This window comes from Hyla sarda, chromosome 3, assembly GCF_029499605.1.
Source record: "Hyla sarda isolate aHylSar1 chromosome 3, aHylSar1.hap1, whole genome shotgun sequence".
Lineage (NCBI taxonomy): Eukaryota > Metazoa > Chordata > Amphibia > Anura > Hylidae > Hyla > Hyla sarda.
The window spans coordinates 436,115,009-436,138,699 of NC_079191.1; the positions used below are offsets into that span (position 1 = coordinate 436,115,009).

The window sequence follows — 23,691 nt, forward strand, 5'->3', positions numbered from 1 at the left end:
AGTGCGTGTATGTCTATGTATGAGTGTATGTGTCTATGTGTAGTGCGTGTATGTCTATGTATGAGTGTATATGCTGTCGTGTAATGATTGTGTGTCTCCTTTATGGCCGCACTCAGGGAAGAAAATTTAAATGCAAGAAAATAAATGTCTAAAACATCTGCTGGACCTATAGGTCAGTGGTCTCAAACTGTGGCCCTCCAGTCGTTGGCTGTCCGGGCATGCTGGGAGTTGAAGTTTTGACACATCTGGAGGGCCACAGTTTGGGACCACTGACCTATAGGATCCTCACATACTTAGACAGGTCACTCTGACCCCGGCCATATTGATCTGTAGCAATGCGACAGATTAGAACGATTCAGCAAATCAAATGACTGAAATTCTTTTAGCCCCATTTGGTGGGGGGTGCCCTTTAAAGGGGTACTCCGGTGGAAAAACAAATGTTTTCATATCAAAATGGTGCCAGAAAGTTAAACAGATTTGTAAATTACTTCTATTAAAAAATCTTAATCCTTCCAGTACTTATCAGTTGCTGTAGGCTCCACAGGAAGTTGTGTAGCTCTTTCCAGTCTGACCACAGTGCTCTCTGCTGACACCTCTGTCCATGTCAGGAACTGTCCAGAGCAGAATAGGTTTGCTATGGGAATTTGTTCCTACTCTGGACAGTTCCTGACACGGACAGAGGTGGCAGCAGAGAGTAGTCTGGTCAGACTGGAAAGAGCTACACAACTTCCTGTGGAGCCTAAAGCAGCTGATAAGTACTGGAAGGATTAAGATTTTTTTATAGAAGTAATTTACAAATCTGTTTAAAGGGGTACTCCCGTGGAAAACTTTATTTATTTATTTTTAATCAACTGGTGGCAGAAAGTTAAACAGATTTGTAAATTACTTCTATTAAAAAATCGTAATCCTTCCATTACTTTTTAGGGACTGTATACTACAGAGGAAATGCTTTAATTTTTGGATTTCTCTTCTGTCACGACCACAGTGCTCTCTGCTGACATCTCTGTCCATTTTAGGAACTGTCTAGAGCAGCATATGTTTGCTATGGGGATTTTCTCCTGCTCTGGACAGTTCCTAATATGGACAGAGATGTCAGCAGAGAGACAGAAGAGAAATCCCAAAATTAAGGGGGTACTCCCATGGAAAACTTTTTTTTCTTTAATCAACTGGTGCCAGAAAGTTAAACAGATTTGTAAATCCTTTTTATTAAAAAATCTTAATCCTTCCAGTACTTTTTAGGGGCTGTATACTAAAGAGAAATACAAAAAGGAAATGCATTTCCTTTGATGTCATGACCACAGTGCTCTCTGCTGACATCATGATCACAGTGCTCTCTGTCCATTTTAGGAACTGTCCAGAGCAGCATATGTTTCCTATGGGGATTTTCTCCTACTCTGGACAGTTCCTAAAATAGACAGCAGAGGTCAGCAGAGAGCACTGTGGTCATGACATCAGAGGAAATGCATTTCTTTTTGGGATTTCTCTTTAGCATACAGCCCCTAAAAAGTACTGGAAGGATTAAGATTTTTTAATTGAAGTGATTTACAAATCTGTTTCTGGCACCGGTTGATAAAAAAAAAAAAGTTTTCCACCTGATTACCCCTTTAACTTTCTGGCACCAGTTGATTTGAAGACAATTTTCTTTCACCGGAGTTCCCCTTTAAGGCTCTCGGCCGTCTGACAAAGTAAATCACAGATACATCAGATACATACGAACAGAAGATCGTTATCTGGGAGACAGACAAAAAGTACGTTTTTTGTTTTGTTCTTTTTCGTGAACTTTGATTGACGTCTTATTTTTGAGAACCAACGATAAATTTAGACCTAAGATGGTCGTAGCCGAGACGGAGATGCGGGTGATTGTCAGCTCCTTCTGATTAAAGTAGTTACAGTTCCGACATCCGCCATAAACTAGCATTACATGGGAGCCATCCATTATGGCTCGTACACCACGGTGACGGGTCTCCGGAAACAGGTGGCGTCTTCTTAGAGCCAACTCATAAAGCGTCCTGTCCGAGACGTCCTAAATCACTAGGAGTCGTGCCGCTGTCTCTTCTCCATCCTGGGAAGCGGTAGATGTGGCGGGGGGGGGGGGGGGGCTTGTTTCGCTCCTTCTTCCTACGATGTAACTTTTTTTTATTTTTACTTTTATTAGTTTACAAATAATTGATACAAGTTTGGCGCCGCGGCCCAATTGCTTCATTATTCTGCAAACCAACGACGTAAAAAACCGGCTCCGCAAAATATATATCTCTATATATAATAAAAGAAGAAACACAAGAAGGTTGTAAAATCCGCTCCGGAGCCCCGAGTAAACTTTACTGAAACAATATAACGTTATAGGTCCGAGGGCCGGGAAGAGCTTTTTAACCATTTCAGGGCCGATCGTTAAGTTCACCTTAAAGTACTGTGCAGAGACGAAGAAAATCCCCATAGCAAACATATGCTGCTCTGGACAGTTCCTAAAATGGACAGAGGTGTCAGCAGAGAGCACTGTGGTCGTGATGTCAGCAGAGAGCTCTGTGTTCCAAAAAGAAAATAATTCCCGCTGTAATATTCAGCAGCTAATAGATACAGGAAGGATTAAGATTTTTTAATAGAAGTAATTTACAAATCTGTTTAACTTTCTGGCACCAGTTGATTTAAAAAAAATAAATAAAAGTTTTCCACCGGAGTACCCCTTTAGTAACAACTCAAAGTGAAAGGTATACATATTGCTAGCAGAATGCCTGTAGGGGGCGGTGCATGACACCAAAGAGCTCCTCTGAGCCAAGCCCCGCCCCTGCAGGACATGCATTAGGCATTTTACACAACACGCACCTCTGGTTTTCCAGCTAATCCAGTTATTACAGTTGCACAAAGAAAACCTAAAGACAAATCCACCTCTGCAGCATCTGTTGCTAAAATCAGAGCAGTGCCCCTTTAATTAGTATTTTTTTGCACGGAGCTCTTCTTCAATTCCTTAGGTGAGAGTAATGAGTAATGGATGGAGCTGGCGTCTGATGAGGGGGATGATGTGATGAATCTGAATATTAAGCATGTGCCCGGCGTCTTGTAAGTCAGCAGTTTGGCCTTTTTTGAAGTCTTCAGACTGTCGATACATCGAATTCTATAGATGCCGACTCAGCAGCACGACGGGCATCTGTTTTACCGTAAGATTGTTGTTTCAGCGCCGGGATTCTGGGGATTACTTGACAGGTTTCTCCTCTGTGGCCGCTGTCATGTCAGGTCTTTAAAGGAATACTCCGGTGGAAAATATATATATATATATATATATATATATATATATATATATTTTTTTTATCAACTGGTGCCAGAAAATTAAACAGATTTGTAAATTACTTCTATTAAAAAATCTTTAACCTTCCAGTACTTTTTAGCAGCTGTATGCTACAGAGGAAATTCTTTTCTTTTTGAATTTCTTTTATGTCTTGTCCACAGTGCTCTCTGCTGACACCTCTGTCCGTGTCAGGAACTGTCCAGAGCAGGAGAAAATCCCCATAGCAAACCTATGCTGCTCTGGACAGTTCCTGACACGGACAGAGATGTCAGCAGAGAGCACTGTGGACAAAACAAAAAAGGATTTCAAAAAGCCGAGAATTTCCTCTGTGGCATACAGCTGCTAATAAGTACTGGAAGGATAAATATTTTTTAATAGAAGTCATTTATAAATCTGTTTAATTTTCTGGCACCAGTTGATTTAAAAAAAAAAAAAAAAAAAAAAAGGTTTTCCACCGGAGTACCCCAGAGGATGATTCCCCTGTGCAAGGTCAGAACGAGGGTGCAGTGAGGTCAGGAAGCGGGGATATAGCCATAGAATGTTTCTCTTGTCATTACCCTTTGGCTTGGTCAGATGGATATATTATTATTATGCCACCACTTATTTTCGGGAAAATTACGAGGAGAAAAGCATTTAGTGTTCCTGCCTTCTGTCATTTCATGGGAGCAACAAACATGTAACTACAGCATTAAAGAGGCACTCCGCCCCCTAGACATCTTATCCCCTATGCAAAGGATAGGGGTTAAGATGTCTGATTGCCACTGGGGATCCCCGTGATCTCAGCTGCGGCACCCCAGACATCCGGTGCGCAAAGTGAACTTCTCTCCGTGCTCAATGACTGGCAATGCGGGGCGGAGGCTCGTGACGTAACGGCCATGCCCAGGGCCGGATCATCATTGGTGCCCCCGGGCCCACAAGGGTGTCCCGGCGGTTACCTCTTTGCGGCGGCCCCCGCGTTAACTTTAAAAACGCAGGGCCGCCGGGAAGTAGCACACGCAGGGACGTCACTGACGCCTATACGAGAAAAGCAGAGTGGAGCGGAGCATCGAGGAGGACGCGCGCGCATGGTAAATGACCAGCGGCACGTCATCTTCAGTGTACCAACCTCCGCTCCTTCGGTCCCGGGACCTACTGCTATGGCGCATAGGCCATAGTAGTAGATTGTGACCCCGGACCGGTGGAGCGGTGGTCGGAATAATGAAGTGGGACAGTAAACAGGCATACAGCCTCCAGCCATACACTGTATATGGCTGAAGGCTGTATGTCTGTGGGGGAACTGTACTGCACCTAATGTGGGGGAACTATACTGCACCTAATGTGGGGAACTATACTGTACCTAATGTGGGGAGCTATACTGCACCTAATGTGAGGGAACTGTACTGCACCTAATGTGGGGGAACTATACTGCACCTAATGTGGGGAGCTATACTGCACCTAATGTGGGGAGCTATACTGCACCTAATGTGGGGGAACTATACTGCACCTAATGCGGGGGAACTATACTGCACCTAATGTGGGGAGCTATACTGCACCTAATGTGGGGGAACTATACTGCACCTAATGTGGGGAGCTATACTGCACCTAATGTGGGGAGCTATACTGCACCTAATGTGGGGGAACTATACTGCACCTAATGTGGGGAACTGTACTGCACCTAATGTGGGAACTATACTGCACCTAATGTGGGGAGCTATACTGCACCTAATGTGGGGAGCTATACTGCACCTAATGTGGGGAGCTATACTGCACCTAATGTGGGGAGCTATACTGCACCTAATGTGGGGAGCTATACTGCACCTAATGTGGAGGAACTATACTGAACCTAATGTGGGGGGGAACTGTAATGCACCTAATGTGGGGAACTGTACTGCACCTAATGTGGGGGAACTATACTGCACCTAATGTGGGGGAACTATACTGCACCTAATGTGGAGGAACTATACTGCACCTAATGTGGAGGAACTATACTGCACCTAATGTGGGGGAACTATACTGCACCTAATGTGGGGGAACTATACTGCACCTAATGTGGGGGAACTATACTGCACCTAATGTGGGGGAACTATACTGCACCTAATGTGGGGGAACTATACTGCACCTAATGTGGGGGAACTGTACTGCCAAACTAATGTGCGAGGACGTATCCTGCCAACCTAATGTGCGGGGACGTATACCGCCAACCTAATGTGGGGGAACTACAACCTAATGTGGGGGAACTATACTGCACCTAATGTGGGGGAACTGTCGTGGAGGGGGGCAATCATAATGAAGTGCTCCATCTTCCAGGCAGCCTTAATCTGGCCCTGGCCATGCCCCCTCAATGCAAGTCTATGGGAGGGGGCGTGATGGCCATCCCATAGACTTGCATTGAGAGGGCGTGGCCCTGGCGTCACAAGCCTTTGGATAGGTGATAAGATGTCTAGGGGCGGAGTACCAATTTAAAAAAGCACTCAAGGTTTGGTTTGGTTTTTGTCCATATCATGCTCATCATCTCTAGTCCTTCAGCGCCATCTGTTTTATTGCAGCACATATGTTGTATTAGTGTAACTGGGTCATGTGATCACCAGTCTGACCCACAGAAAATCACAGTGCTTAGGCTGGGTTCACACTGTAGAAATTCTACACAGAATTTCTGCCGGAGATCAAGCCGGCAGCACTAGGATCGCGTGGACTGCATTGCCGTCCCCATAGATGTCAATGCATTTCTGAGCAGATCTCCCAAAAGATCCACCCAGAAATGCATTGCCGTCTATAGGGGCGGCAATGCAAGCCGTGCGGTCCCGATGCCGCCGGCTAAATCTCCTGCAGAAATTCTGCCCAGAGATTCCGTAGTGTGAACCCAGCCTTACTGTTTCAAAGTAAGTGGTCAGTCCTGGGTCAGCTGGCTTCCTGTGAACTACAGGATGACATCATCACCTATCAGATCCCTCCTGCTAGTTCTGTTTTTTGCCGTAATTTTCCCAAAATTTGCAAATCACAGTAAAAACTAGTTATTGTTATCGCGATTTAAAAAAAAAAAAAAAAAACAGCCCACACACAGCCAAAATACAGTAAAAATGTGTGAAGATATATATAAAATACTCTAGACCACCTGTTTTGTGGGAGATTAGTTCCTTAGATACAGTGCAATGGCAGCAAAACAGCAGTCAGAGGCAGAGATATGGGAATATTTTTATAGCAAACAAAAAATGATTGCAATGAAATTCAGGCATAAAAAACACAAAATAAACCCTGCTTGTCCAACGCTAACTATACAGATGGCTTACTACCAGCCACCCAAGAAAACATTCATTAACCCCTTCAGGACGGAGCCCATTTTGGCCTTAAGGACCGGAGCGTTTTTTGCACATCTGACCACTGTCACTTTAAACATTAATAACTCTGGAATGCTTTTAGTTATCATTCTGATTCCGAGATTGTTTTTTCGTGACATATTCTACTTTAACATAGTGGTAAATTTTTGTCGATACTTGCATCCTTTCTTGGTGAAAAATCCGTAAATTTGATGAAAAATTTGAAAATTTTGCAATTTTCTAACTTTGAAGCTCTCTGCTTGTAAGGAAAATGGATATTACGAATACATTTTTTTTTTATTCACATATACAATATGTCTACTTTATGTTTGCATCATAAAATTGACGTGTTTTTACTTTTGGAAGACACCAGAGGGCTTCGACGGTCAGCATCAATTTTCCGATTTTTCACAAAATTTTCAAACTCAGTATTTTTCAGGGACCAGTTCAGGTTTGAAGTGGATTTGAAGGGTCTTCATATTAGAAATACCCCATAAAAGACCCCATTATAAAAACTACACCCCCTAAAAGTATTCAAAATGACATTCAGTCAGCGTTTTAACCCTTTAGATGTTTCACACGAATAGCAGCAAAGTGAAGGAGAAAATTCACAATCTTCATTTTTTACACTTACATGTTCTTGTAGACCCAATTTTTACTTGTATTTGTAGCCCAATTTCTCTCGAGTAAGCACATACCTCATATGTCTATGTAAAGTGTTCGGCGGGCGCAGTAGAGGGCTCAAAAGCGAAGGAGCGACAACAGGATTTTGGAGAGTACGTTTTCTGAAATGGTTTTTGGGGGGCATGTCACCTTTAGGAAGCCCTTATGGTGCCAGAACAGAAAAAAACCCACATGGCATACCATTTTGGAAACTAGACCCCTCGGGGAATGTAACATGGGATAAAGTGAGCCTTTATACCCCACAGGTGTTTCACGACTTTTGCAAATGTGAAAAAAAAAATTTTTTTTACCTAAAATGCTTGTTTTCCCAAAAATTTTTAATTTTTAAAAAGGGTAATAGCAGAAAATACCCCTAAAAATTTGAAGCCCAATTTCTTCTGATTCCGAAAACACCCCATATGGAGGTGAGAAGTGCTCTGCTGGCGCACTACAGGTCTCGGAAGAGAAGGAGTCACATTTGGCTTTTTGAAAGCAAATTTTTCTCTGGGGGCATGCCGCATTTAGGAAGCCCTTATGGTGCCAGGACAGCAAAAAAAAAACCACATGGCATATCATTTTGGAAACTAGACCCCTCAGGGAACGTAACAAGGGGTTAAGTGAACCTTTATACCCCACAGGTGTTTCATGACTTTTGCATATGTAAAAAAAAATTTATTTTTTTTTACCTAAAATGCTTGTTTTCCCAAAAATTTTACATTTTTAAAAAGGGTAAAAGCAGAAAATACCCCCCAAAATTTGTAACACAATTTCTCCCGAGTACGGCGATACCCCATATGTGGCCCTAAACTGTTGCCTTGAAATACGACAGGGCTCCAAAGTGAGAGCGCCATGCGCATTTGAGGCCTAAATTAGGGATTGCATAGGGGTGGACATAGGGGAATTCTACGCCAGTGATTCCCAAACAGGGGGCCTCCAGCTGTTGCAAAATTCCCAGCATGCCTGGACAGTCAACGGCTGTCCGACAATACTGGGAGTTGTTTTGCAACAGCTGGAGGCTCCGTTCTGGAAACAGTGGCGTACCAGACGTTTTTCATTTTTATTGGGGAGGGGAGGGGGGCTGTGTAGGGGTATGTGTATACGTAGTGTTTTTTACTTTTTATTTTATTTTATGTGTTAGTGTAGTGTAGTGTTTTTAGGGTACAGTCACACGGGCGGGGGTTCACAGTAGTCTCTCGCTGGCAGTTTGAGCTGCAGCAGAAAGTTTGCGGCAGCTCAAACTTGCAGCCAGATACTTACTGTAATCCTCCGCCCATGTGAGTGTACCCTGTACGTTCACATTGGGGGGGGGGGGGGACATCCAGCTGTTGCATAACTACAACTCCCAGCATGCCCGTTGGCTGTCGGTGACTGCTGAGAGTTGTAGTTTTGCAACAACTGTAGGCACACTGGTTATGTATCACTGAGTTTGTGACCTAACTCAGTGTTTCACAACCATTGTGACTCCAGCTGTTGCAAAACTACAACTCCCAGCATGTACGGTGCATGGTGGACAGTGACTGCTGAGAGTTGTAGTTTGCAACAGCTGGAGGCACACCGGTCATGAAACACTGAGTTAGGTAAAAAAAAACTGAGTTTCACAACCAGTGTGCCTTCAGATATTGCAAAACTACAACTCTCAGCAGTCACCGACAGCCAACGGGCATGCTGGGAGTTGTAGTTATGCAACCAGCAGATGCACCACTACAACTCCCAGCATGCACTTTAGCTGTTTGTGCAAGCTGAGAGTTGTAGTTATACAACAGCTGAAGGTACACTTTTCCATAGAAAAAATGTGCCTCCAGCTGTTGCAAAACCATAAGTCCCAGCATGCCCATAAGGGAATGCTGGGAGTTGTGGTGGTCTGCCTCCTGCTGTTGCATAACTACAGCTCCCAGCATGCCCTTTTTGCATGCTGGGAGCTGTTGCTAAGCAACAGCAGGAGGCTGTCACTCACCTCCAACTGCTGCTCCACGATGCCGCCGCACAGGTCAGTCCCTCGCCGCCGCCGTCGCTCCTGGGGCCCCGATCCCAACAGGGACGCCGGGGATCGGGGTCCCCAGCACCGGGGGTCGTCTTCCCGCACCCGCTCACGTCCTCCGGAAGAGGGGCAGAGCGGGTTGCGGGAGTGACACCCGCAGCAGGCGCCCTGATTGGTCGGCCGGTAATCCGGCCGACGTATCAGGGCGATCGTGAGGTGGCACCAGTGCACCTCACCCCTGCAGGCTCTGGCTGTTCAGAGACGGCCCCGATCAGCCAGTAATTCCGGGTCATCGGGTCACTGGAGACCCGATTGACCCGGAATCGCCGCAGATCGCTGGACTGAATTGTCCAGCGATCTGCGGCAATCGCCGACATGGGGGGGCATAATGACCCCCCTGGGCGATATGCCGGGATGCCTGCTGAACGATTTCAGCAGGCATCCGGCTCCGATCCCCAACCGGCTAGCGGTGGGGGCCGGAATTCCCACGGGCGTATGGATACGCCCTCGGTCCTTAAGGACTCGGGATGCAGGGCGTATCCATACGCCCTATGTCCTGAAGAGGTTAACCCCTTAAGGACTCAGCCCATTTTGGCCTTAAGGACTTTTCCTCCTCGCCTTCTAAAAATCATAACTCTTTTATATTTTCAGCCACAGACTAGTTTGAGGGCTTGTTTTTTGCGCGACCAGTTGTCCTTCTTAATGACATAACTCATTATATCATAAAATGTATGGCGCAACCAAAAAACACTATTTTTGTGGGGAAATTAAAACGAAAAACGCAATTTTGCTAATTTTGGAAGGTTTTGTTTTCACGCCGTACAATTTATGGTAAAAATGACGTGTGTTCTTTATTCTGAGGGTCAATACGATTAAAATGATACCATTATTATATACTTTTATATTATTGTTGCGCTTAAAAAAAATCACAAACTTTTTAACCAAATTAGTACGTTTATAATCCCTTTATTTTGATGACCTCTAACTTTTTATTTTTCCGTATAAGCGGCGGTATGGGGGCTAATTTTTTGTGCCATGATCTGTACTTTTTTTTGATACCACATTTGCATGTAAAAAAACTTTTAATACATTTTTTATAATTTTTTTTTAATAAAATGTATTAAAAAAGTAGGAATTTTGGACTTTTTTTTTTTTTCGTTCACGCCGTTCACCGTACGGGATCATTAACATTTTATTTTCATAGATCGGACATTTACGCACGCGGCGATACCAAATATGTCTATAAAAAATGTTTTTTTACGCTTTTTGGGGGTAAAAATAGGAAAAAACGGACGTTTTACTTTTTTATTGGGGGAGGGGATTTTTCAAATTTTTTTTACTTTTACATTTTTTTACATTTTTTTTTACACTTGAATAGTCTCCATAGGGGACTATTCATAGCAATACCATGATTGCTAATACTGATCTGTTCTATGTATAGGACATAGAACAGATCAGTATTATCGGTCATCTCCTGCTCTGGTCTGCTCGATCTCAGACCAGAGCAGGAGACGCCGGGAGCCGCACGGAGGAAGGAGAGGGGACCTCCGTGCGGTGTTCTGAATGATCGGATCCCCGCAGCAGCGCTGCGGGCGATCCGATCGTTCATTTAAATCGCGAACTCCCGCAGATGCCGGGATCTGTATTGATCCTGGCACCTGAGGGGTTAATGGCGGACGCCCGCGAGATCGCGGGCGTCGGCCATTGCCGGCGGGTCCCTGGCTGCGATCAGCAGCCGGGATCAGCCGCGCATGACACGGGCATCGCTCCGATGCCCGCAGTTATGCTTAGGACGTAAATGTATGTCCTGGTGCGTTAAGTACCACCTCACCAGGACGTACATTTACGTCCTGCGTCCTTAAGGGGTTAAAGGGGTTCTCCGGTGAAAAACTTTTTCTTTTTTTTTTTTTTTTAAATCAACTGGTGCCAGAAAGTTAAACAGATTTGTAAATTACTTCTATTAAAAAATCTTAATCCTTCCTGTACTTTTTTTTTTATTTAACTGTTTATTTATCGTTTTATCAATACAATTTTCAATTCAGTAAAATAGAAAAATAAAAATAACAAAGAAAGAAAAATCTTGCAGCAGCAAGAATAGTGTTTATTGTCAAAGCGTTTATGCAATATTGTAACAAGAACCCTACAACTAGGCAGCTTGAAGCAATTGCCATGTTTCTATAGGAATTGAGTTGCAGATTTATAGATTATCTACAATACATTCAAATCCGTGAGTGTGTATTAGGTAGGAACATAGCAATCTATGTTATTTTGGTTAGATTCCAGAAACGGAATAAAGAAAATGAAAAGAAGAAGGAATTTAGCTACAGAATACTACAGAGGAAATTATTTTCTTTTTAAAACACAGAGTTCTCTGCTGACATCTCTGTCCATTTTAGGAACTGTCCAGAACAGCATATGTTTGCTATGGGGATTTCCTTTTACTCTATAAAGTTCCTAAAATGAACAGAGATGTCAGCAGAGAGCACTGTGCTCGTGATGTCAGCAGAGAACTCTGTGTTTTAAAAAGAAAATAATTAACTATGGGTTACTCACACAAGGTAATTGCCCCCTCCAACTCTCATCTGAGGTTCCTCACAGACTTGGTTACACCTTTTGTAAACCCAGTATTAATTGGCCTCAGCACCCGTACAGATTTACTGGATTGGCCCAGGAAGAGGAATGAGAGGCCCCACTACCATGCCTGCCTTTCATCTCATTTAAATCTTTCTCGATAACAGGACTCACCAGTTTTCCTTGAAAGCGAAGTTTCTGTAGGGATTTTAGCTATTTCCTGAATTCCCTATTATCTCACCCCATATCTCACCCGGCTTTCCCTGGATGGGATGTGCGCTTCCTAAAACCTGGTATCCAAATACAACAGGTAACTTGGGAAATATAGCGATTCCCGACCACTATTCCAGTCACTGTCACTGCAAGGTAAAATATCATCAACTTTTTGGATTTATTTGGGCTCACCACTGAACCACCAGGGATATTAGGTGGTAACCTCTAACCCTGTCTTGACCCCCACAAGAATTAAAGGAGAACTCAGGAATATAAAAATTGTCGCCCATACTGCCGGCAGTAAAAAAATAAAGATGTACCTACCTTCCTCCGCTCCCCCAGGGCCTCCGGTAACCGGCTCCGGTCTCCGCCGCGATCCTCTTCCTGGTTGCCGGTGGTCGGATGAATCAGCCAATCACCAGCCACAGTGAAGTCCCGACCCGCCCGGCGATAGGCTGAGCGGCAGTGTGAGAACGCTTCAGGGCACAAAATTCTTCACTACACCGGCACCTGCGGCCGGGGCCGAAAACGTCGCACTGCCGCTCAGCCTATCGCCGGCCGAGTCGGGACTTCACTGCGGCCGTTGATTGGCTGAGTGCAGTATGACTCTCTGACCACCGGCAACCAGGAAGAGGATCACGGCAGAGACCGGAGACGGTTACCGAAGGCCCCGGGGGAGCGGAGGAATGTATTTACATCTTTATTTTTTTTACTGCCGGCACTATGGGGGACAATGTTTATGTTCTGGAGTTCTCCTTTAAGCTTTAAAGGAGTACTATGGGGGAACACTTTTTTTTTTTTTTTTTTTTTTATCAACTGGTGCCAGAAAGTTAAACATATTTTTAAATGACTTCTATTAAAAAATCTAAATCCTTCCAGTACTTATTAGCTGCTGAATACTACAGAGGAAATTATTTTCTTTTTGGAACACAGAGCTCTCTGCTGACATCATGACCACAGTGCTCTCTGCTGACACCTCTGTCCATTTTAAGAACTGTCCAGAGTAGGAGAAAATCCCTTAATCCTTCCAATAATTATCAGCTGCTGTATGCTCCACAGGAAGTTGTGTAGTTCTTTCCAGTCAGACCACAGTGCTCTCTGCTGACACCACTGTCTGTGTCAGGAACCAATTGATTTGAAAACATTTTTTTTTTCCCTCCGGAATATCCGGAAAACATTTATTTTTAAATGAACTGGTGCCAGAAAGTTATACAGATTTGTAAATTAAACAGCCATGTTGAGTAGAAAGGAAAGAAGTGGCACTCACCACATAGAAGCAGTATAACAGTCCTTTCAGTTTATTCACACCGGCAAGTGGAACAGTTAAAAGCGGTCACACACGTCGCTCCCCACGTGTGTGACCGCTTTTAACTGTTCCACTTGCCGGTGTGAATAAACTGAAAGGACTGTTATACTGCTTCTATGTGGTGAGTGCCACTTCTTTCCTTTCTACTCAACACGGCTGTTTAAATTACCTACATCCATAGTCAGCACCTCAGCTTCGCAGTTTTACCTTTGTTGCATGGTCACAGTAGTTCGGGCCATCCCGTACACATATCTGGCTAATTTGGACATAGTAGTGCCTGGCGTGAACTTTGCTCTTTGTCCAATCAGTAGATTTGTAAATTACTTCTATTAAAAAAAATCTTAATCCTTCCAGTACTTATCAGCTACTTTTATGATCCACGGGAAGTTCATTTCTTTTTTTAATTTCCTTTCTGTCTTACCACAGTGCTCTCTGCTGACATCTCTGTCCATTTTAGGAACTGTCCAGAGCAGGATAGATTTTCTATGGGGATTTGCTCCTACTCTGGACAGTTCCTAAAATGGACAGAGGTGTCAGCAGAGAGCACTGTGGTCAGACAGAAAGGAAATTCAAAAAGAAATGAACTTCCTGTGGATCATAACAGCAGCTGATAAGTACTGGAAGGATTAAAGGGGTATTCCAGGAAAAAACTTTTTTTTATATATATCAACTGGTTCCAGAAAGTTAAACAGATTTGTAAATTACTTCTATTAAAAAATCTTAATCCTTTCAGTACTTATGAGCTTCTGAAGTTAAGGTTGTTCTTTTCTGTCTAAGTAATCTCTGATGACACGTGTCTCGGGACCAGTTTAAAAGGCCAGTTTAGAAGCAAATTCCCATAGCAAACCTCTTCTAAACTGGGCGGTTCCCGAGACAGGTGTCATCAGAGATTACTTAGACAGAAAAGAACAACCTAAACTTCAGATGCTCATAAGTACTGAAAGGATTAAGATTTTTTAATAGAAGTAATTTCCAAATCTGTTTAACTTTCTGGCACCAGATCATAAAAGTAGCTGATAAGTACTGGAAGGATTAAGATTTTTAAATAGAAGTAATTTACAAATCTGTTTAACTTTCTGGCACCAGTTGATTTAAAAAAATAATAATAATGTTTTCCACCGGAGTACCCCTTTAACCTATAACTCACCCCAAGCCCTTCTGATGTGCAGATTCAACCCATAACCATGCTGGAGATTCACATGTTTACCAGGAAACACGTAGAGATTTTAGGTGGTAAAAAAAACTCTAGACCACCAGGGACAATGTTAAAACACAACCTGGAGTTTATTATCAAAATCATTAAGTATAATCGTACAAAGACATGTATTCCAAATAATTACAAAAATTTGTGATAAAATATGTATACCTTTTATTATACAAAATTCATAAGACAAAAAATAATAATAAACATATCCGTACAACAACAAAAGCAAAAATAGAGAGGTGGGTTGAATGGGGTAACAGCAAGTATAGAATTATATGTATGGAAATATGAAATACCGGGAATTGTATTGATACATAGGGGCAAGAGTGCAATATATCAATGTCTTGTGTGTATTGTACTTCATAAGAGAATAATGTTATATATTATTTTTGTTTTTAGCCTCTACTGTTACCTCGTTTAACTTTTTTTTTTGCTTTCGTCTTTGTAAAGAATTAGTTTTTTTTTTCTCTGTGTTATGAGTTTTGCACAGTAAAGGTTATACATGATTTATCATGATTTGTGTAATTATTCGGAGTACAAAGTAAAACATGTTTTATATATTATATAATATTTTATAAGCATTGTGTTTTATGACATTTTACGTATAATATCTATTCTCCTCCGCTCTAGACTCTGCCGGAGGTGTGCTCGGAGCAGGACGAGCTGGACTTTCTAATGGAGGCGCTTATTATCAGGTGAGTTGCATCAAAAATGAACTTCTTATGGTGGATCAATCATGAGACTGGTACAAGGGCAATTATTTAACCAATATAGGCTTGAACTGGTAACAAAGTCATGACTAAGGGCATGCTGTGCCCAAAACCCGTCAAGAGTTAGTTGCTTTCCATTGTCTAAGACAGTATTTCCCAACCAGGGCACCTCCAGCTGTGGTAAAACTACAACTCCCAGCATGCCCGGACAGCCAGAGGCTGTCCGGGCATGCTGGGAGTTGTAGTTTTGCAACAGCTGGAGGTGCCCTGGTTGGGAAACACTGCTCTGAACATTGTTGGTCTCCCAATCACTGCCCAGACTATGATACCTGCTGCTTAGCATTCTAGGTATGGGTGCTTTGCAACCTCAAAAAATACTCAGAGCAGCGTTTCCCAACCAGTGTGCCTTCAGCTGTTGCAAAACTACAACTCCTAGCATGCCCAAGACAGCCTTTGCTTAGCTCATAGCAGTGTTTCCCAACCTGGCTGCATCCAGCAGTTGCAAAACTACAACTTCCAGAGTGCTAAGCAGAAGGTGTCATGGTCTGGACAGCGGATGGGAGACCAACAATACTCAGAGCAGCATTTCCCAACCAGTGTGCCTCCAGTTGTTGCAAAACTACAACTCCCAGCATGCTAAGCAGCAGGAATCATGGTCTGGGCAGTGGATGGGAGACCAACAATGCTCAGAGCAGCGTTTCACAACCAGGGCGTCTCCAGCTGTTGCAAAACTATGACTTCCAGCATGCTTAGACAACATTGGCTGTCTAGGCATGCTGGGAGTTGTGGTTGGACACACCCTGGTTGGGAAACACTGGTCTAAGAGCAACAAATTTTGGCTGCTACATAGGTAATGCTCTTATAAGGGTCTATTCACACGACAGAATTTCCGCTTGCAGAATTCCGCAAGCGGAAATTCTGCCGTGTGAATAGACCCTAAGCCAGTAGGATAATCCTCAATGAGCATCTTATTGTAGCCTTTGCATTGAAGATCTTTCTTCTGTGCTTGTTGTTACCCTCTGCTGAGTAGGGGGCGCTGTTTGCTGCCAAGGATAAAGGAAGTGAAGTGACCAATAGGAGGGGTTTACTGTTTTTTTTTTTCTTCCTCCCACAGTAAATTCAACCATCAAAATATAGTGCGATGCATCGGAGTGAGCCTGCAGGCCCTGCCACGCTTTATTCTGCTGGAACTTATGGCTGGTGGAGATCTGAAGTCTTTTCTCAGACAGACACGACCAAGACTGGTGAGAAAGGATACGAAATGGGCGGGTAACAAAGTCAATATTGTGTCATATAACTAAAATGATAGGTAATAGTATGGAACGTATCAGATTGTGATGTGTAATTATTTTATAATTACAGGAAGATACAGGAAGGCAGTACTATCTGTGCTTACACCACTTACATAGATAGGGAGGCAATACTACCTGTGCTTACACCACTTACATAGAGATAGGGAGGCAATACTATCTGTGCTTACACCACTTACATAGATAGGGAGGCAATACTATCTGTGCTTACACCACTTACATAGATAGGGAGGCAATACTATCTGTGCTTACACCACTTACATAGATAGGGAGGCAATACTACATGTGCTTACACCACTTACATAGATAGGGAGGCAATACTATCTGTGCTTACACCACTTATATAGAGATAAGGGGCAATACTATCTGTGCTTACACCACTTACATAGAGATAGGGAGGCAATACTACCTGTGCTTACACCACTTACATAGATAGGGAGGCAATACAATCTGTGCTTACACCACTTACATAGAGATAAGGAGGCAATACTACCTGTGCTTACGCCACTTACATAGAGATATGGAGGCAATACTACCTGTGCTTACACCACTTACATAGAGATATGGAGGCAATACTACCTGTGCTTACACCACTTACATAGAGATAAGGAGGCAATACTATCTGTGCTTACATCACTTACATAGAGATAGGGAGGCAATACTATCTGTGCTTACACCACTTACATAGATAGGGAGGCAATACTACCTGTGCTTACACCACTTACATAGAGATAAGGAGGCAATACTACCTGTGCTTACGCCACTTACATAGAGATAGGGAGGCAATACTATCTGTGCTTACACCACTTACATAGAGATAAGGAGGCAATACTACCTGTGCTTACGCCACTTACATAGAGATAGGGAGGCAATACTATCTGTGCTTACACCACTTACATAGAGATATGGAGGCAATACTACCTGTGCTTACACCACTTACATAGAGATAAGGAGGCAATACTATCTGTGCTTACATCACTTACATAGAGATAGGGAGGCAATACTATCTGTGCTTACACCACTTACATAGATAGGGAGGCAATACTACCTATGCTTACACCACTTACATAGATAGGGAGGCAATACTACCTGTGCTTACACCACTTACAGAGAGATAGGGAGGCAATACTACCTGTGCTTACACCACTTACATAGATAGGGAGGCAATACTTCCTGTGCTTACATCACTTACATAGAGATAGGGAGGCAATACTATCTGTGCTTACACCACTTACATAGATAGGGAGGCAATACTACCTGTGCTTACATCACTTATATAGAGATAGGGAGGCAATGCTACCTGTGCTTACACCACTTACATAGATAGGGGGCAATACTACCTGTGCTTACACCACTCAAATAGATAAGGGGCAATACTACCTGTGCTTACATCACTTACATAGATAGGGGGCAATACTACCTGTGCTTACACCACTTACATAGATAGGGAGGCAATACTACCTGTGCTTACACCACTTACATAGAGATAGGGAGGCAACACTACCTGTGCTTACACCACTTACATAGAGATAGGGAGGTAATACTATCTGTGTTTACACCACTCACAGAGATAGGGAGGCAATACTATCTGTGCTTACACCACTTACATAGATAGGGAGGCAATACTATCTGTGCTTACACGACTTACATATAGATAGGGAGGCAATACTATCTGTGCTTACACCACTTACATAGAGATAGGGAGGCAATACTACCTGTGCTTACACCACTTACATAGATAGGGAGGCAATACTACCTGTGCTTACACCACTTACATAGAGATAGGGAGGCAATACTACCTGTGCTTACATCACTTATATAGAGACAGGGAGGCAATACTACCTGTGCTTATACCACTTACATAGATAGGGGGCAATACTACCTGTACTTACATCACTTACATAGGTAGGGGGCAATACTACCTGTACTTACACCACTTACATAGATAGGAGGCAACACTACCTGTGCTTACATCACTTATATAGAGATAGGGAGGCAATACTACCTGTGCTTACACCACTTACATAGAGCTAGGGAGGCAATACTACCTGTGCTCACATCACTTATATAGAGATAGGGAGGCAATACTACCTGTGCTTATACCACTTACATAGATAGGGGGCAATACTACCTGTGCTTACACCACTTACATAGATAGGGGGCAATACTACCTGTGCTTACACCACTTACATAGATAGGGGGCAATACTATCTGTGCTTACATCACTTACATAGAGATAGTGGGGCAATACTATCTGTGCTTACACCACTTACATAGAGATAGGGAGGCAACACTACCTGTGCTTACATCACTTACATAGAGATAAGGAGGCAATACTACCTGTGCTTACACCACTTACATAGAGATAAGGAGGCAATACTATCTGTGCTTACATCACTTACATATAGATGGGGAGGCAATACTACCTGTGCTTACACCACTTACATAGAGATAGGGAGGCAATACTACCTGTGCTTACACCACTTACATAGAGATAGGGAGGCAATACTACCTGTGCTTACATCACTTACATATAGATGGGGAGGCAATACTATCTGTGCTTACATCACTTACATAGATAGGGGCAATACTACCTGTGCTTACACCACTTACATAGATATAGGGAGGCAATACTATCTGTGCTTACACCACTTATATAGAGATATGGAGGCAATACTACCTGTGCTTACACCACTTACACAGATAGGAGGGCAATACTACCTGTGCTTACACCTCTTATATAGAGATATGGAGGCAATACTACCTGTGCTTACACCACTTACATAGAGATAGGGAGTCAATACTACCTGTGCTTACACCACTTATATAGATAGGGAGGCAATACTACCTGTGCTTACACCACTTACATAGGGATAGGGAGGCAATACTATCTGTGCTTACATAATTTACATAGAGATAGGGAGGCAATACTATCTGTGCTTACACCACTTACATAGAGATAGGGAGGCAATACTATCTGTGCTTACACCACTTACATAGATAAGGGGCAATACTATCTGTGCTTACACCACTTACATAGATAGGGAGGCAATACTATCTGTGCTTACACCACTTACATAGAGAAAGGGAGTCAATACTACCTGTGCTTACACCATTTACATAGAGATAGGGAGGCAATACTATCTGTGCTTACACCACTTACATAGAGATAGGGAGACAATACTACCTGTGCTTACACCACTTACATAGAGATAGGGAGGCAATACTATCTGTGCTTACACCACTTACATAGAGATAGGGAGGTAATACTATCTGTGCTTACACCACTTATATAGAGATATGGAGGCAATACTATCTGTGCTTACACCACTTACATAGAGATAGGGAGGCAATACTACCTGTGCTCACACCACTTACATAGAGATAGGGAGGCAATACTACCTGTGCTTACATCACTTACATAGATAGGGAGGCAATACTATCTGTGCTTACACCACTTACATAGATAGGGAGGCAATACTATCTGTGCTTACACCACTTACATAGAGATAGGGAGGCAACACTACCTGTGCTTACTTTATTTACACAATACTGTGTCTACATACATTTATAAACTAACAGAAGATCAACATGATAGATAGATAGATATGAGATAGATAGATATGAGATAGATAGAGAGATATGAGATAGATAGATAGATAGATAGATAGATAGATAGATAGATAGATATGAGATAGATATGAGATAGATATGAGATAGATATGAGATAGATAGATAGATAGATATGAGATAGATATGAGATAGATAGATAGATAGATAGATATGAGAGAGATAGATATGAGATAGATATGAGATAGATAGATATGAGATAGATAGATAGGAGATAGATATGAGATAGATAGATAGATATGAGATAGATAGATATGAGATAGATAGATAGATAGATAGATAGATATGAGATAGATAGATATGAGATAGATAGATAGATAGATATGAGATAGATAGATAGATATGAGATAGATAGATATGAGATAGATAGATAAATAGATAGAATTGACTTCCTGTAAGTGAAGCCTGATACATATGGATGCACATTTACCCTTCTGTATTCTCCGCACTGACATCTGTGGCTCAGTGTGACCTGAAAGAAAGATTATTTTTATTTTCTATGAAACCATATAATATAGATAGAGCTCCGGTCCGCGGTGCGCCGTGTCCTGTAATGTTTGGCGCAGCGGCATTGTCAGAGGGAATTAGTCTCATAAATAGTCCTGCGCTGAGCGGCCTCCATCCTTCTCCTCAGACACATTAGGGCAGTGGCCTTAGAGAGAAGAAGAATGTTCTGCAGTCAGAACATCGTATTCTATCCTGTTATCTCACAAATTATAACTCATCTCCCAATCTCCTGTATTTATAAACTTATTATCATCAGATCATAACAAGAACATTCCTAATGGAGCGAACCGGAGGACAGGAACCTCATCTATACAGTACAGAAAGGATCATACAACAGTGTATCAATCTGTAATATCAGGAATATACCAGGGACAACACATAGTTATATCCTTATATATAGGGGCAGTATTATAGTAGTTATATCCTTATATATAGGGGCAGTATTATAGTAGTTATATCCTTATATATAGGGGCAGTATTATAGTAGTTATATTCTTGTATATAGGAGCAGTATTATAGTAGTTATATCCTTATATATAGGGGCAGTATTATAGCAGTTATATTCTTGTATATAGGAGCAGTATTATAGTAGTTATATTCTTGTATATAGGAGCAGTATTATAGTAGTTATATTCTTGTATATAGGAGCAGTATTATAGTAGTTATATCCTTATATATAGGGGCAGTATTATAGCAGTGATATTCTTGTATATAGGAGGCAGTATTATAGTAGTTATATTCTTGTATAAAGGAGCAGTATTATAGTAGTTATATTCTTGTATATAGGAGCAGTATTATAGTAGTTATATTCTTGTATATAGGAGCAGTATTATAGTAGTTATTCTTGTATATAGGAGCAGTATTATAGTAGTTATATTCTTGTATATAGGAGCAGTATTATAGTACTTATATTCTTGTATATAGGAGCAGTATTATAGTACTTATATTCTTGTATATAGGAGCAGTATTATAGTAGTTATATTCTTGTATATAGGAGCAGTATTATAGTAGTTATATTCTTGTATATAGGAGCAGTATTATAGTAGTTATATTCTTGTATATAGGAGCAGTATTATAGTAGTTATATTCTTGTATATAGGAGCAGTATTATAGTAGTTATATCCTTATATATAGGGGCAGTATTATAGTAGTTATATCCTTATATATAGGGGCAGTATTATAGTAGTTATATTCTTGTATATAGGAGCAGTATTATAGTAGTTATATTCTTGTATATAGGAGCAGTATTATAGTAGTTATATCCTTATATATAGGGGCAGTATTATAGTAGTTATATTCTTGTATATAGGGGCAGTATTATAGTAGTTATATTCTTGTATATAGGAGCAGTATTATAGTAGTTATATCCTTATATATAGGGGCAGTATTATAGTAGTTATATTCTTGTATATAGGAGCAGTATTATAGTAGTTATAGTCTTGTATATTGGAGCAGTATTATAGTAGTTATATTCTTGTAGATAGGGGCAGTATTATAGTGGTTATATTCTTGTATATAGGAGCAGTATTATAGTAGTTATATTCTTGTATATAGGAGCAGTATTATAGTAGTTATATTCTTGTATATAGGGGCAGTATTATAGTAGTTATATTCTTGTATATAGGGGCAGTATTATAGTAGTTATATACTTGTATATAGGAGCAGTATTATAGTAGTTATATTCTTGTATATAGGAGCAGTATTATAGTAGTTATATTCTTGTATATAGGAGGCAGTATTAGAGTAGTTATATTCTTGTATATAGGAGCAGTATTATATTAGTTATAGTCTTGTATATAAGGGCAGTATTATAGTAGTTATATTCTTGTATATAGGAGCAGTATTATAGTAGTTATATTCTTGTATATAGGAGCAGTATTATATTAGTTATAGTCTTGTATATAAGGGCAGTATTATAGTAGTTATATTCTTGTATATAGGAGCAGTATTATAGTAGTTATATTCTTGTATGTAGGAGCAGTATTATAGTAGTTATATTCTTGTATATAGGAGCAGTATTATAGTAGTTATATTCTTGTATATAGGGGCAGTATTATAGTAGATATATTCTTGTATATAGGATCAGTATTATAGTAGTTATATTCTTGTATATAGGAGGCAGTATTATAGTAGTTATATTCTTGTATATAGGAGCAGTATTATAGTAGTTATATTCTTGTATATAGGAGCAGTATTATAGTAGTTATATTCTTGTATATAGGAGCAGTATTATAGTAGTTATATTCTTGTATATAGGAGCAGTATTATAGTAGTTATATTCTTGCACATAGGAGCAGTATTATAGTAGTTATATTCTTGTATATAGGAGCAGTATTATAGTAGTTATATTCTTGTATATAGGAGGCAGTATTATAGTAGTTATATTCTTGTATATAGGAGGCAGTATTATAGTAGTTATATTCTTGTATATAGGAGGCAGTATTATAGTAGTTATATTCTTGTATATAGGAGCAGTATTATAGTAGTTATATTCCTGTATATAGGAGCAGTATTATAGTAGTTATATTCTTGTATATAGGAGGCAGTATTATAGTAGTTATATTCTTGTATATAGGAGCAGTATTATAGTAGTTATATTCTTGTATATAGGAGCAGTATTATAGTAGTTATATTCTTGTATATAGGAGCAGTATTATAGTAGTTATATTCTTGTATATAGGAGCAGTATTATAGTAGTTATATTCTTGTATATAGGAGCAGTATTATAGTAGTTATATTCTTGTATATAGGAGCAGTATTATAATAATTATATTCACAGCAGTATTATTGGCTTTATAAACTATCTGTATCTTTTTAGTTTTGTCTTTAGCTACACTCATATTCTCCTCCTTTTTCTAACCTTTTCTGTATAGAATCAGCCGTCTTCCCTCACTATGCTGGACCTACTTAACGTGGCTCGTGATATCGCCAATGGATGCCAGTATCTGGAGGAAAACCACTTTATCCACAGGTACCTTAAAAGAAAAAAAGCCTTTGTAAAGGTAACACGAGAACAATCTTTCTTT

At 41.0% G+C, this 23,691-nt stretch overlaps 1 protein-coding gene and 1 long non-coding RNA gene across 4 annotated transcripts in view; one reads left to right on the top strand and one right to left on the bottom strand.

Annotated features, from left to right (window-relative positions):
• ALK (ALK receptor tyrosine kinase) overlaps nt 1–23,691 on the top strand; it is a 1,017,868-nt gene that overhangs the window by 953,769 nt on the left and 40,408 nt on the right. For both annotated transcript variants that reach the window (XM_056568555.1, XM_056568556.1), the window contains 3 exons: nt 15,139–15,203; nt 16,333–16,462; nt 23,539–23,636. In XM_056568555.1, the coding sequence (XP_056424530.1) occupies nt 15,139–15,203; nt 16,333–16,462; nt 23,539–23,636 (293 nt within the window). The remainder of the gene's footprint in view (nt 1–15,138; nt 15,204–16,332; nt 16,463–23,538; nt 23,637–23,691) is intronic.
• Nucleotides 16,325–23,691, bottom strand: part of LOC130363147 (uncharacterized) — a 29,318-nt gene continuing 21,951 nt past the window's right edge. The window contains exons 1-3 of one of the 2 annotated variants that reach the window (XR_008891741.1): nt 23,526–23,642; nt 20,589–20,630; nt 16,325–16,459 (exon numbers count right to left, since the gene is read on the bottom strand). This is a non-coding gene — a long non-coding RNA (uncharacterized LOC130363147). Of the gene's footprint in view, nt 16,460–20,588; nt 20,631–23,525; nt 23,643–23,691 lie in introns of those variants that run through there. The other variant, XR_008891742.1, reaches the window with a different exon arrangement.